General features: G+C 33.6%; 3 protein-coding genes across 4 annotated transcripts; 1 reads left to right on the forward strand and 2 right to left on the reverse strand.

Annotated features, from left to right (window-relative positions):
* Positions 1-567: 567 nt before the first annotated feature.
* Positions 568-2,245, reverse strand: LOC123227405 (classical arabinogalactan protein 9-like). Its single transcript, XM_044652193.1, has 2 exons — positions 1,614-2,245; positions 568-939 (listed from the first exon to the last, which is right to left on the reverse strand). The coding sequence occupies exons 1-2, from the start codon at positions 2,154-2,156 to the stop codon at positions 865-867; spliced, it is 618 nt and encodes a 205-aa protein (XP_044508128.1). The 5' UTR covers positions 2,157-2,245; the 3' UTR covers positions 568-864.
* Positions 2,246-7,856: 5,611 nt separating this feature from the next.
* On the reverse strand, positions 7,857-10,661 carry LOC123227116. Of its 2 annotated transcripts, XM_044651793.1 has the most exons (4): positions 9,984-10,661; positions 9,230-9,577; positions 8,472-9,143; positions 7,857-8,362 (listed from the first exon to the last, which is right to left on the reverse strand). In XM_044651793.1, the coding sequence occupies exons 1-3, from the start codon at positions 10,446-10,448 to the stop codon at positions 8,520-8,522; spliced, it is 1,437 nt and encodes a 478-aa protein (XP_044507728.1). In that variant the 5' UTR covers positions 10,449-10,661; the 3' UTR covers positions 7,857-8,362; positions 8,472-8,519. The 2 variants fall into 2 exon arrangements, with proteins under 2 accessions (XP_044507728.1, XP_044507727.1); XM_044651792.1 differs by having other exon boundaries at positions 7,857-9,143.
* A 4,327-nt stretch (positions 10,662-14,988) lies between these two features.
* LOC123228433 (peamaclein-like) lies at positions 14,989-15,499 on the forward strand. The gene is made up of 2 exons (XM_044653862.1): positions 14,989-15,102; positions 15,201-15,499. The coding sequence occupies exons 1-2, from the start codon at positions 15,021-15,023 to the stop codon at positions 15,383-15,385; spliced, it is 267 nt and encodes an 88-aa protein (XP_044509797.1). The 5' UTR covers positions 14,989-15,020; the 3' UTR covers positions 15,386-15,499.
* The last annotated feature ends 849 nt before the right edge of the window (positions 15,500-16,348 follow it).

Below are 16,348 nucleotides of genomic sequence, written 5' to 3' on the forward strand. Positions count from 1 at the left end.
AACAACTCTTCTTTCCTGTTTCTAACACTTATTTGATTTTCACTTAACTTGAAACCACCCCAAGTTATGCTATGGAAAGTTTACTCATTTTAGTATTACCCTACAAAGAGTTTTGCAAGCCTTTTTATTACCTTGTCTTGCAGGGTTAGATTCAAACCGAATTGAACTTAAACTCAGACTCGAGCTTGGCTCGATTTGTAATAAAGTTTGAGTTTGAGCTCGTGAAAACTAGCCTCGAACTCGGCTCAAATTCGATTCAGCTCGTTTTGATATCGAATTTTTAATAATTTCATTATTAAAATGATGTCATTTTAATACATATAGGTCGAAACGATGTCATTTTGTATCAAAATTTTTTTTTGGCAAATAGCTCGAGTTCGAATTCAAACAAACTTGTATAAGACTGACTCGTTTCGAACTTGTTCAAACCGAATTAGAGTTCAAATAGGTTCGATTCGAATCCAACCCTATTATCTTGATAAGATAATGAAACACTAGGAAATTGCTTTAATGGGAAATGAAATGGGAATATATTCGAAGAATTAGGTAACAATAAGAAAACAAAAATGAATGAAATGGCAAGCTAACAATAATAATAATGACGATGATAAAGGAGACAGTGAGATGGAAGTTGCCACCACCAGCAATCCCATAAGAGAAAGAATAAATCCCCCTCGAATACAAAAGCTTCCCCTCAGAAATCTCCAAAAGAATCCAACGGAATGTGTGTGTACATATATATATATAACTCAAATACAGACAATAAAGAGTCCCATAATCGACAATCCCGGGGCGCCTAAGCAATATATGAAGAAAGCCAAAGACAAAAATATAAGCTTCAGGTACATATGAAAGAAACGATCTCTAAAGTAACAATAACACCACCATAGCCAATCCCAACACCAAGCTCTGCATTGAACACAATTTCTCTACTCCGCTCTGCAATCAAAATTTCACCATTAGAGTCTCATAACAATCATCATACAAAAACATAACTCAATATCTCGATCAAAACCTCAAAAGATCCAGATAATTTAAACAACGGTTTTAGAAATTATTGGGTTTGTCATCAATCCATCCACCGAAGTAAGTGTTGTCAAGAAGACCCAGTCAAGGCGTAATATCTCGAATGATGCACCTATTGGTTAAGCCTGGTATCATTAGCCTGTATTTTCACAGGAAAATAGGACTAGGCGGTTCTGGATTTATGCAGTCATTAGGGTTCTGTGCCTCAAGTTTCTCCAAATCCCTGCACTCTTTGTACACTACTGAGCTGTCATTTCTTAGCACCGGAACTCATTATCATACCCTGGCGCATTATTTTCTTTTTTAAGTTTTAGGACTTTTGTCCTGTGGTCTAAGGGACATCATTCATCACTGTTTTGAAGAATGTGCAGGAATGGACTCGATAGTATCGATTCCGCGTTACGCATAAACGACAAGATCTTCTTATAGTTAAATTTAAACCTAACTAAAACTTAACTAAGCTATGATCACGAAGCAGTGTAGAGATCTATGCATGTTAGTGATAATGCAGATATGGAGAATGTAGATCTGTAATGAAACATGTGGATACTGGGCATGAATTTAAAAGAAGGTAAAATGGAACGTACGATATCGGTCTGAGATGGGCCCGGAGAGACTGATGTAAGGCTGGGGCCTGGTGCACCAACAGGGGGGGCAGGGGGGCTCAAGCCCAGAGGTGAAGGCGCCAGAGCCTTTGGTTTCTTGCTGGGGGCGGGAGCCGGGACTGAGGCTGGAGGAGATGCAAGTGGAGCTGGTGGAGGAACAGCCGGAGGTGGTGTCGCTGGTGGTGGAGTGGCGGGAGGCGGTGTAGCTGGTGGTGGAGTTGCTGGTGGAGGAGTGGCTGGAGGAGGAGTAGCCGGTGGTGGAGTGGCTGGGGGCGGAGTGGACGGTGGTGGGGCGCTAACAGGTGGTGGTGTTGCCGGGGGAGGAGCAGAGACCGGAGGAGGAGTCGCTGCCGGTGGTGGAGATGAAGTAGGAGGCGGAGTGGTGGACACAGGTGGAGAAGCAGTCGGCGTCGTTGGTGTAGGTGGTGCCGGAGTAGCCGTAGGCGAAGTCGCGGGCGACTGACCGGCGACAGCGGCAATAACAATGCAGAACAATGCAATAAAGAAACGTGTTTGGTGAACCATTTTCCTCCTTCCTCTTATCCTACGCACTATATCACGTTTAACGTGCGCACTGTCAGGTTCTAGTAGAAGGGAAGTGAAGAGTCTGAGTGAGAGAGATGATGGCGAGTGGTGATACAATAAATAATAGCGCTAAGGAAGGAAGGTTCGGTGTGATGGGTCCACATGGGGTCGTGGGGCCCATGGACTACCAAACAAATCATCAACGCCGATTAACGGTTCAGTGACGTACGTATGTGCAGCTGTTGGATCAAGAGCCACGTGGCTCTCCAGATTTGTGGTTTGGTGTTCTTTGTTATAAAGATGTCTGGTACAGGTGAAAAACAGACATGCGATGCTGTAACTTGTAAGAAAGAAAGACCGTTGATATTTCATTCAAAATTTTGATCGTTGCCATCATTTTTTGTTTTAATTCTGGGGCCTTATGCTAGTTAGTTGTGATTTAAAATATTTAAAAAATATATAATAACAAATAATAAAAGAAAAGAAATGACATCCACTATAAAGGAAAAACCTCACAAACAGGTTCGACAATTCATCTTTAAACTTATTTTTAGTGATTTTTATTTTTCTTATCCGATTGTTTTCTAAAAGCTTGTCCAATGGCTCATCACTAATTTGAGTTAGATTTTTTGGATTTAAATAATTCTTGTTTGTATTCCGTCTAATTTGAATTCATTCTTATATATGTCTATGCATGGTTTAGCTAGCTTTCATTCTCCATGTAATAGGTAATGTTCAAGAAGTAGTCTATGTAAATTATTCTTGAATTATTTCAAAGTGTATTTAAAGGTTTTATTTATATGAATTTGATCACATTATTTTCATATTGGTTTTGCAATTAATTAAATTCATGTTTCTCGTCCAAACATAGCTCGTGACACGACAGGAATGCGAGGCCGAGGAACCAAACACTGTCCCCGACAGGAACATGCATAGAAGCCCACCAAAAGTAAATATTAATGAAATTCTAAAAAATAGAGGGGCAAGATTGCAGCAAATGGAAGGTAAGATGATTTGCTGTTGCTGAGGTTGTTGATTGATGATGAATAATGATGAGTGGAGCCTGGGCTTCCATGTGGAGCATATTATTATGGCAACTGGCAAGTTTGATTTATACGTAAGGTTAAGATGACGAATTCTACTGAGCCAGATTTAGTTGGTGTATTATTGGAGCACCGCCGCAAAGTGGACCTAATTTGCTGTCTGTCACGCCGTGAAAGGTGGTGCCTGAAGTTGCAAAATTTGTTAAGGACAAGCAAAATGCCAAGAATTAGAGTAGAGCACCTTTCCTTGGCTTAAAAACCAAGAGTTGAACTTGTTTTAAAATCTTCAATGATTACTGGGCCTCCCGTTGTTAGAATAACAGAAGTCATTTCTTTTAAAACACAACACTTGACCTCTTCTTCATTCAAATATTAAAGAAATCGAACTCAGTTTAACATTTCACATGAGAAAAGATGATAATGAAATCTGTAATGCTTTTTTATGGAAGACAGCTCAGAGGGACAAAGAAATGGCAACGGAGGCTGAATTGCAGGTGGGTCATGTTGGTTTAAACATCATAACCAAAAATAACAATAATGGCAATGAACTCTTTTGATTTGGAATGATGTTAACTTTTTAGCCTCCTCCTGTTTCCTTGTCGATGTCTTTCCAGATCTTAAATTCACCTCTTCATTTCATCCCGTTAATTCAGCTTGACTTTACAGGTTGGTTTTTTCAACTCAGTATCGACCTGTAAAGTCAGCTCTATTAATTGTTTCAAGGAGTTTTGCCACTTTAAACTCTCTCTAAGACAAGTTTCAATCATCGAATGCTTAGCTAAAGTTGGTGGGTATTGCCTCAAAAGAGAAAGATACTAAGTGGGAGAACAAGGTTTAAAATTATGTTAATATCATTTTAAAATTAAATTTTTAATTTATTGTAGTGATTATTAATCGATTACTTGATTTAGATGTTCGATGTGATTGGTTCAACAGCAAAATAGTGGGGCATTTAAAATAAAGTTTTCTTTTGTTTTAAAAAAAAAGTTATTTGGTATTTTAAAAATTATTAGATGAAATATTATAAATTATTAATTCTAGGTTCCTTGATAAGCCTTTGCAACACCGAAGCCACTTAGGGGCTTATATTTGAGCTAAGTATGAATATGATTAATGTGAATTAAATTCAAATTTATTTAAATTGATTATTGGTAAAATAAATAACATTATTATCAAAATAAATTGTATCAATAGATAAATATCATGCAAGGAAATGGATAAGAAAACTTACAATTATGAATGTGTAGGTGGGATGTCACCTCAACAACAACAAAATAATAAAATAATAATAACAAAATAAGTGCATTATGAATAATAAGTTTAAGAGTAAACATTCGTAGAAATAGATTTGAGTTGAGTTAACTCAAATTCGAATTCAAAAATTTGAACAAATTAAATTTGAATTGAAGATATAGTTCTAGTTCGAGGGTTTGTTGACGATTTTTCACTAAAACTCTGTTTATTTTTTAATAATTTTTCTTTTTCTCCAACAAAACTTTTTCTTTACCTACTTTGACAACTCATTGTGTTATCTAAAATCATTGAACACCATTTGAACTAACTTAAACTCAAACTCAAACTCTCCAAATTCAATGCAAGCTTAAACTAACGTTTATTTAGACGCAGGTTTGTTTAAACCCACCCTGAACCTAACAAAACACAAATACAAATCCACTTAAAGTTAAAAGAAGTTGGGCCCGTACCATAATGAGGACGCACTTCTTTGGGCTTTCCTAACAGAAGCTTAACAATTTTGACAGGCCGGACAGACCAAGAAACTAACAAGTCCGACAGTTTTTATAGGCCTGTGCCCATATACGGAGGCACTTTTTTTAGCTTGCCTGACAGGTCCGACAGTTTTTATTGGCCCAACAGAACAACAACGTAGACCAAGTTGGGCACACACGGGCTCAAACAAAAACACGCGCGCGAACGGAAACACCATTCGGGCTTTCTTTAAAATGCCACAAGGTATCATCAGATTATGAAACGCCTGCGTTTTGTGGTTCCATTAAATATAAAAGAAGCCGACTCCCGCTACTTTACAAGAGGAGTTGAATTTGAATTAATTTAAATTAAAATTTAAATAATTTATTTGTTAACTAGGTTTGAATATTAATTTATTGATTTTAAATTAATAAGATATCAACATATAAGTATTATATACAATATTGATAAGTTGTCTTTTATATATTCTCTTCAAATCTAATTATATTTTATACTGTTTAATTTATAAAAATAAAATCGAATCGAATTAAATTCAATTAAAGATTAATTTGAATCCAATTTGAATATAGAATAATTAATTTCAGATTGAGTTTGTTAGAAAAATTCAACTTTTTAGAGTAACAATTTACCCCTTTGTGTCATTTTTAATTTAACAAATTAAGTGTAGAATGTATTAATCAATTAAGGAAAAGTTACAAGAATTGATAATTTGTTACTTTTAACACTTGTGGGGAGGGTGGGGGTTAATGAAGGAAACATCAAGGGTTAAATTGTATTGATTATTTTAGCTCAGCTAAGGACCTTGTATTAAATTGTGAATACTAAAGAGTGAGGACCATGACAACCAGGTCTGTACTGAGATAATTGGCAAATGAGAAAGGCCTGTCATTGTGAAAGAAACTGTGCAATCAAATTTTAATGAAAAAATGGTCCTCTGGTGTGGGTTAGGTTACCGACGACAGGAGAATATGAGTTAGAAATTTAAACTACGTTTGGAAACGCTCGAATTTTGGATTCAATTGAATCGATTCAAATCTATTTTAATTTGAACAGTTAGAGTTTAAATTTTAATTCAAACAATTTGGATTTAATCAAATCCTAATTGGAGTCTATGCAAACTTGCGTGTGAGACTTGGACTAGATTCAAGTCTATCCGAGCTCAAGTTCAGTTTCCTTTAGTGAATCCAAATTCGCATTTGTTTTAAGTTCAAAAGTATTCGAACTTGGTTCGTTTGATAGAAATCAAACTCAATTCAAACTTTGATCTCAGTTTGATACTAAAATGATATTGTTTTAATTTGTATTGATCAAAATAAATTGATTTGTATTGAATTTTTTATTTTAAAGCTCGAACTCAAGTTTGAATTCGAAAATATTGAACCCTCAGAATCGAGCTCAAATTCGTTGGAGTTAAACTCATTCTAGATTCATTCAAACTTAAATCTGAACAAACTTGATTTAAATCTAATCAAGTGAACAAGACATTGCAAATTTTAATATATATAGCTTTAGTACTAGCACGGAACTCAATATTTCAAATCTGAGCACGTGTGAGGTTACTTGCATTATTAAACTAAATTGTTATGTAAAAGATTTGGTTATGTTGATGACTATTTATAAGGATACAAGAGTTCAAAATTATTTCTGATGATCAGAGTTCTGAATCCCCACGTAACAATTATAAATTAGAGCTTCTGAATTAGGATACTTCACAATTAGAGACACTCAAAGATCCTGTAGACCACTTAGAGAGGAAAAGAATGCAGTGTAATTGTAATTACTAATTAGCTACTGCTGCAACAAGTTACAGTAAGAGGGAAATGGGCAAAACATAGCGTGTGAAAACTGTTCAAATTCTGTGTATGTTTGATCTCAAATGCAGGGCTTTTGTTAGGGAGGCATGCCTCATCAGAGTAACAAGGCAGGCAGATACATGTTTATAATAGTACTTTATATGAATCATACCTTATTAAAGTTAGATTTAAACTGAACCAGTTTAGTTCAATTCTAATTAAATTTAAATAGAAATTATGATATTATTTATCTCGCTAATAACCTTTATCAATATTTCTGTTCAATTTAAACAAACCCGAGCAAATAATTTAAAATTTACACCAAATTTGAGCCAAATTTGGTTAGAATGTAATTCTAATCCCATATGAGCATATTCTGTTTGCCCCCCAAAAAGGTTCATCAATGGAGAATTTGACCATTCACAAACATCATCATGAGGTGGGAGTTGGAACCTTCCCCAAACTTTATAAATGAAGTAAAAATATAACCCATAACCCAACCCAACCCAACCCAGCCCACCCAAGTGGGTTAAAGCAGGGAAGGAGAGACAGACAGTGTCTGCAAAAGCAGGGAAAAAATAGCCTAGCTCAGAACAAAATAAATTAAAGAAGAATGAAGAAAGAAGAAATCACATTCACATGGGTCATGGGGTTTCAGAGACTTTTATCCCGTGCCTTACTGTAATGATGTTTCACACACAAGCCTTCCCCATAAACGAGGAACTTTAGTTTTTGCAGATGGGTTGGTTTAATTCGGGTCTCGTCAGAGACAGATTTTCCTTCTTTTATTAATAAATTCTTTCAATATAAATATATTCCCAAATCTTCATCCAGCCTGGATGCTGGCAAGCACCATATAAAGATTCGTGTATACATATATAAGATATAAATCAGCATTCAAAAAGATGCAATTCACACTTGACCCACCTAGAAGAAATTTGTGAACAATAAAGTAACACCATGTTCATGACAATGTGAACATTTTGTCATAAAGACAGACAAAGTAATTTTTAAGTGGCATAGGTGGGATATAGCCAATTATGAGTGCATAGGTTTTATTCTCACTTATTATATATCGAAATCTAATTTTTGACTTATTTAATATAATAATTTTATAAATTCAATCATATCAATAAAAAAAAAAAGAAAAAACTTCATCCAAAGGTTAAAAACGTACACCAATTGACAAGTCAAAAAGGAAAAATGCATGTCACTTGTTTATAGACAAGCGAACAGTATATCATCTTCTCATTTTACACTGCCCACTTTCCCTTCACATATCTAGCAAAAATCCCAATTCTTTCCCAAACCCAGAAACAACTACAGCAATCAAACAACCACTCCCAGGAAAGTTAAGAAGGATGAACAAACTAGATTTAGTCTTGAAATTGAAATTAAGCCAGCCAGTAACAGTTCTTCCTTTCCACTGCCACTGCTGTATTGATTAAGCGTGATAATTGGTTGAACAGAGATAGGTCAATGGCTCTGCTATGCCACAGCTTCACCACCCTTCCTTTAAGCATAGAAGGTAAACTAAAAACTAACCTCCATTTGCTCTATCCCTAAATGGAAAATTGAGCTCCAACTCCGTAGTTGGATTCTGCTTAAAGAGTATATGAATCCATTCAGGCCCCAAGAGAACCTGTGAATGATGATTACACTCTATTTACAGATTAACAGAGGCATATTCAGAAGTTTAAAAATCTGACTTAAACTAATACTACACAACTTCTAATAGGTTAGGACATTACCAGCTACCAATATAAACAATTGCCCAGATTTGATCATCCTACCCTTTGTTATACTTTCATCTTCCATGTCATGTTATCAGTGCTACCATCATGAGCTCTCTCCAGTGCAGCAACTTTAGCTCGATGTGCTGCTAAAGCAATAGCACTCTTTCCTCTGTCATCCTGAGGCAGCTCACACGCCTCACTGATGGAACCTGACTTTAAGTCAGCTGGGGGGATAAAACAATCTATTGAGAGACCTGGAACATTGAATGCAACCTCTTCGATAGTCCATGCTTCTTCCATCTTAGTTTTAGTATGGCTCATTGCTCTCTCTCCAAATCTAAAAAGTGTCACGACAGAACGACCAGAATGCGCAATCATAATCCCTTCGACTGGTCTGTAATCATCAAGGAAAGAATTGATTGTTGTCTCCCAATAAACCACATCACCACCATTGGATTGGATGCGGGTCAGATGGGAATCCTCCATGTGAACAAGAAGTCCAGTCTTTTGACTGAAGTAGCCAAACAACACATGTCGAATGATCTCTGCAGGACCTTCACTCCTGGCCTTCAGAGTCTGAGGATCTGCACAAAGCTTGAGAATGAAGCAGTCCTCACCATTAATCCTCTTCTCTCCAATACACTTAGCATCAGCAAACATACTAGCTGTTGTTCTCGGATCAAGACCCTGAAACAGATCAACCAAATAAGCAATTGGAAAACATAGCCTACCTTAACAACTCAAATTTTGATAATCAAGACATAAAATTTCACCTGCAGTGCACGGCGCAAGGGTCTAACAGGCCCTTTGGCAGTGTGAGCACCAAGCCAAGGAGTGTGCCTCCATACAAGCTTGCCATTGCAACCCGCGTGGACCTTACTACCTCCAACGGCAAGTTCAACATACCACATGTCTGGATTCATCTGCCAGAGCACAAATCCACCAGACTCTGCACATCTAGAGGCATTCCGATTCTTAACCATCCTAGTAGCAGTTTCAAACTCTGAAGCTACCATTCTAACCTTCCCCATTGCATATGCATTTCGAATAGAGTTTTGTAACTTCTGCCCACCAGAGGCTGCCGTGTACTGCTGCAATATGTACTGAGCTGAAGAAGTTTCCTGAAGTACAACCATGAACACAAAGTCATAAAGTGATCATAGGTAAATTTTGAGTAGTGTTCAATTAATTACAAAGTGAATAAACTTAGAAAAGATAGCTCAATTCACATGCAATTTCCCGTCTTCTTCCAGCTATGAACAGCCTATCGCTTGTCTTGTTCTTAAAGCACATGAGGAATTTCCCTTTTTTTGTCTTCTATTTTCTGACTAACCAAACAGAAAACAATATTTTTAACAATAATGACTCCATATATCAATCGGCCAACTAAAAGAATCTATGATAGGCTAATTTTTTTAAATATAAAAAAATAATTTGCCTTCCGAAATAAAACAAAAACTTATACTAAAAATTTGAAAGATGACTGTTACAAAATGAACTGCAAAACAGATAGAGAAAGGAGCTAACAATGGGAGTGTCTTTGATGCTCAAGTGAGGCAAAGGGTCATTGTTGCTGACATGCAGCGGGGCCAATGGTGCGCCCATTACACCAAGCAACAGCCTCAGATCAGACCTCTTATAAGCCATCGCAGTAACAGACGGCGTCCTCGACAACTGTCCCTTAACCCACTGCCCCAACCCCAACCCGACCCGCTTCGAATCCCCTACTTCCCCTCCAGGATCCGGGCCTTCCATTAACGGTGCCAGAGCCTCCCCCACCACGGGCCTAAGACTCCCGGATCTCGCAACCGACTGCTCCGGATTTGCTACGTAATGGTTAGACGAACTCTGGTGTTTCATCCTCCGCAGCAACGATGAAATGGGCGACATGGCTCTGGCTGGGCTGGAGGACCGCGAACGAGACCGTAACGGCGAAAGCCCGCGAACGACTTCATCTTTTAGAGCCGAAAAGAAGCCTTGTTTCTTCTCCATATGATTTTGTCTTTGGAGTTGAAGAGTGAATGAACGAAGAATGGGTAATTGATATTTGAATGTGAAGAGGGTTTGTGTTTTGTTTAGGTTCAGCGTAAGTTGTTCATGGAGAGTAAGAAAAGTGTGTAGACTGAAGAGTGAGTGAAGTGTGAGTGTTTGTTTAATGAGAAAAGAAAAGAAAATTTTCAATTTACTGGGAGCGAAAGAGTGTGGGGGAGAGATAAAAAGGAGGTAGGGAGGTACATAAGACGTACGGTGTCGTTTTAATGAATTCAATTTCAGGTTGTTAAAATGTCAATTTCACGCTACGTGACCGAAATATTTCTGATTCCTATAGCTACAGAGAAAAGCTGAACAGGGCGCTCCAATTGGCTTTTCTCGTACGCGACAGTAACACATCTTTCGCACGTGATTGGGGGATGTCCACCACTGCCACTACTCGCGCGTGGAGTAAATCACCTATTCAGATATATCGAATCCTCCAAAAAAAAGTTAGCCGGAACAGAAAAAATGTACCCGCTCTGTTGTTTAATCAATTAGTAAGGATTTATCCTAATCGAATTGGTCTCAAAATATTTTGTTCGCTGGATTCCATGAAGCTCGATACAAGATATTATGTATCAAATTATGTCCTAATTTAATACTATTTAATTTAATTTAAAAAAAATTAAAATTTTAATTATAATGTGGTATTTTTTATGATGGGTCAAATGAAGAATGACCATCTCTATATTTAATAGTGTTGTGGTGCAGTCTGACAATCGGACCAACTGGTCAGTACGGAAGGCCCAAACTGGGCCCTTGATTGGATCGATTCTGTTAGATTCAGGTTTAAATGTGATTCAACCTGTTTTATGAGCGTATCAAAGAGTGGGCCAGAAGATTTCTAAGTGACGAGGCAGACAGGGTGTGAGCGGCCAAACCAATTTGAAAAGTATATAGGTCAAAGCAGTTTCCCACCCAAGGTATGCGCTTTCCCAAGTTTCTCCAATTAACTTTAAAAAATTTATTTATTCATCTATAAATTATTAAAACTAACAATTTTAAAATCGTTATTTTATCTGTATTATAAAAAATAAACTTAAATTTGATTTAATTTCCTCTCCTAAAAACTAACCATTTCTCTTAACTTAAGTTTTAAAAAATATTATTTTTTCCCTTAAGGTTTTTAATTTTTCAGATTTCAATTTTTTGACACTATTTCTTCCTCTCCAATGACCGTCAAGCTACACCTCTTTCTCTCTGATGCGATTTCCTTTTGGTGGCTCTCCTATGAGTGGTCGACAACAAAGACTCTTTATCAATGAGGACTTTTTATCGTCAACGAAAACCTCATCTTCGTCAACAATTACTCCCATAAGAGCCTTCAAAAGAAGACCGTATTAGAGAGGAAGAGTCGTCGTTTGAAGTTCACCGGAGAGGAAGAAAACAACACCAGAAAATTGAATATAAAAATTGAAAACCTTAGGAGGGGAAACGTTAGTTTTTAAAACTTATGTTAGGGTAAAATTATTAGTTTTTAGGGTTTAGGAGAAAAATGATATAACTAAATGACTCAATTAATTTTAATAGATTATAAGTGGATAAATAAAATTTTCAAAATTGATGGGAGAAAACTTGAAAAATACGCATACTTTGGGTGGGACATAGTCCTTTGGCCAAGTATATAGCATAAACGGCAGATGCAGCAGACAAAATTGTGGTTCCTTACAGACAAAGGCATCTAAGCCGTTTTTATTTTATAAATTATCGCCTTATCTTATTTGCTTTAAAGCTAAAAAGGATGTACTCAATCTAAATCTTGTTGCAACCTTTTGATGATATTATTAAGAGCAATGCTATTTGTATTCATTTTTTGTATATAATTTATGTACATAGTAATATATCATCATATAATTAGATGATTTTAAAACACGTGTCATCATATGATAAAGAAAAATATAATCGTATGATAATATCTCATTTGTGTATATAAATTATATACTAAAAATAGATATACATAGTTTTATTGTATTATTAATACGTGAGCATGTTCAATTCTTTTTTTTTTTCATTTCCAACTGTATGACTTATTGGAGGTTCATTACTAAAATATTAAAATGTTTAAAATAAAAATATAAATGTAAAGGTTATAGTTTCAATCACTATATCTTTAATTTATATGTTTAATAAAAATGAACAAAAATTTCGGTTATCAAAACAAAATTGTGTGATAAATTTTATTATTTGGTAAAATTTTCTTTTTGACCGAATTATTATCGAAAATATAAATATTTATGTTACTCTTTCAAAATTGTATATATAAATTATTAAAAAAAAAAAAACGGCTAACATGTTTATTCATTTTAAATTTAGAATTAGTTGCAATATTTTGAAAGAAGCATGCACTTAATATTTTACTAAGATAAGATGGTTAAGCTTTGATTTGATTCGATTCGAATTGTGACTATGTGCTTTAGCTTCCATTTGTGACTTGATTGAGGAAAAGTGTAGGTGTTTTCATTTTAATTATTTAATAAAGAATAAAACAATGAATAATGTTATATACATATAGTTTTGAGTATTTATTTTTAAATTTAAATGATGTGATATTATGTGATTGAATATTATTTTATTTTTAATTTAAAATTATTCATTATTATAATAACATATCATTTAAGCATAATAATTAAATTGTATATTGAAAACCTAATTTTATATGTCATATTATATAATTAACACATCATTATTTTAAACAAATATTATAATTTTATATGTCTATTACATTATTATTTTAAGCGTATTGATTTATATTAATAATATATATCATATTATATAATATATTAATTATATCGTATTAATTATGATACACTTTATGATATATATTATTTTTATTTATAACATATCATATTATAAAATATATATTACAGTACGCTATATGACACACAATTTTTTATTGTAAAGGAATATTGTTGGGTTTTCTCGGCCCCTCAAAGCACTCTTCATCTGTAAGCGTCCAACCCACGTGCAACGCTTTAAAGTTCAAACTAATTAGCTGTATGTGTAGCTTTGGACTCTATTATTTCAATTTCAATTTATACAACTTTATGAAATTAAAGGGCATGGCATCTTCATGGTCGCCATCTTTAATTTGATAATGAGCTTAACTTTATACTTTCTTTTCAAAAGGGAAGAACAAGTTGAAGCTTCCCATGTCAAATCTCACGTGGAGCCAATTTTTTTTAATGTTACTTTGGAAAAACATATAGAATTTTTAGTATATAATTAAATATACAGATAATGTGTTATTATGTAATTGAATATTCTTTTATATTTTATTCAAAATTATTCAATCACAATATAACACATTATATATATATAAAATTATAATTATGTATTAAAAATATATACATATAGTTTTATTGTTATACCTACTAACCATTTGAATGTCATGTTTAATGAATTGATCACGGGCACAAAACGGGGTAACCTCAATCACAAAAAAAACAAAAAAAGATAATGTCAATTATATATTAATTAGTTGAGATAATAAGATCGTGAAGGATTAATTATCTTAAAATTTGGTTTATTTAATGAAAAATAAAAATTTAATCACTTTAATTAAAAAAAATGTGATAACTCGATGCGTTTGAATGCAGTTATCCTTTGTTAATAATTTAGTTTTTTTCATTCAATAAAAAAATGAAAATCGTCCATGACTATTTTAAAAATGAAAATGTAGATATAATTAATTAACTTATACTATGCTACATTCACAATTTCATTTTTAAAAAGGATCCGGATTTGTTAAGGATATTTGGGCTAGACAAAAGGGGCTCAGGCCCAATAAGAGGCAGGCCTGTGAAAGAAGCAACGAGGGTGAAATGGATTGACAGGCCCATTCTGAGAGATGAGAAGCTTTGAAATAATATTTACCTTAATTACAATAAATATATACAATTTTTAATATATAAATTTTATTTGAGTCAAATTGATTAAGCTGGATTTAAACTGACTACATTAATTAGATGAAATCTCCAAATCCAACAAATGAACTTATAACTATTATATTAAATAAGTTAAAATTTTATTTTTTATATAATTCCAACAATTTTCCTTATATGATTTGTCCAAATAATAAAAATTTTAATGATTTTATATAATTAAAGTGACATAATATGTAACATAGTCGATAATATGATTCAACAATATTTTATGCAATAATTATTTAAAAATTAATTTAAATTTAAAATCGCTTAATTACGTAAATACATTATCTAAGTATTTAATTTAATAGTCAAAATTGGGTGTAAATTTTTACATTTAAAAGATTAATAAAGTAATTTTAATTTTGACATAATTTTATACTTATTTGTTAAATTAAATTTTTAGGACAAAAAAGTTTTTAAGTACATACCAATTCCACTTTATAAAAAATCTATAATAACTTTTATATTTAGTAATCTGTTAAATAATTTTACTTTTACCTTTTATGGCATCAACTCCATGGTATAAATTTGACCACCCATCCCTGTTCTGTTCTTCACAATCTACAGCTCTTTTCTCCCCATTTTTCTAAAGCTTTTGACAAATATGAAGCTCAGCTTTGCAACTCTCTTGCTTTGTTCCCTTCTCCTCAGCTCCTCTTTCCTGGAGCCTGCCTTTGCTGGATCACGTAAGATATTCATAATGCATGTACATATATATATATATAAAATCCTCTCTTTTTATTCATGGTGGGTGTTTTTTTTTTTTTTTTGGGTCTGTGTGCAGCCTTCTGTGATGCCAAATGTGCGACGAGGTGCAGTAAAGCGAGCGAGAAAGTGAGGTGCTTGAAGTACTGCGGAATTTGCTGTGAAGAATGCAAGTGTGTTCCTTCTGGGACTTACGGCCACAAGGATGAATGCCCTTGCTACAGAGACAAACGTGACTCCAAGGGCCGGCCCAAGTGCCCTTGAGTTTCCCTTCTTCATCAGATCGGAGATTGTTCATTATAGGACACTGGGCAAAAATTGTAGTGCATCACATAACGTGTGGTGTTTCGAGAAACATATTTTAAAAGTAATAATAAAAATAAAATTTGTTATTATTATACATTATTATCAAAAAAATCATAAATATTATTTAAATTTCTAAAATTTTAAAAATATGTTTTTACTATATCATCGTTTATTAAAAAGAGTATTTATTTATATGATAAAAATATATCATATTATATGATATATTTTATATTATATCAATTTTCGACATATGTTATAATATGTATTATTTTTTATATTTATAGTATTATTTTGAATGATATATATTATATATCGTATAATACTAATAATCATGATTAATATAGTTTAATTAGTTACCTTTCTTATAGCCAATTGTCTGTAAAACTAATATTAAATATACATAATTTTAAGTATACAATTAAATATATAGTTAATATATTATAATATGAATGAATGATAATTTATCTTTAATTTAAAATAAGAAATGATTGAGCTCAACTTCTTTAGCCAAAATAAAGGGTTATTCAAGTTCGATTTAAATGAAAAATAGTTTAATTCATTTCAACTTGATTTCACGATTCATCAATAAAAAAATATTATTTTATATAATATTGGGCGAAACGATGTGGTTTTGAGTTTTTTGATAATTGCTTGCATAATCTGAATCGAATTAAACTATTCCCAGATAAACAAAAATTTCTTTAACTTAAGTTCAATTTGGTTTAAAAAATGAGTCAAACTCTCTTCATTGAAACTTAGTTTAAATTTAAATTAAATAAATTTGAGTCAAACTGAACTAAATCGAATCGATGTTTAAAACTAAGCTAATTTGGTCAAACCATACCTGGACCCATTCATTTCCAATTTACTTTGGTATAGGCCCGGCCCAAGTTTACTGCCGCCCAAACTTTCACGAAGCGA

Source organism: Mangifera indica, chromosome 10 (assembly GCF_011075055.1).
Source record: "Mangifera indica cultivar Alphonso chromosome 10, CATAS_Mindica_2.1, whole genome shotgun sequence".
NCBI lineage: Eukaryota > Viridiplantae > Streptophyta > Magnoliopsida > Sapindales > Anacardiaceae > Mangifera > Mangifera indica.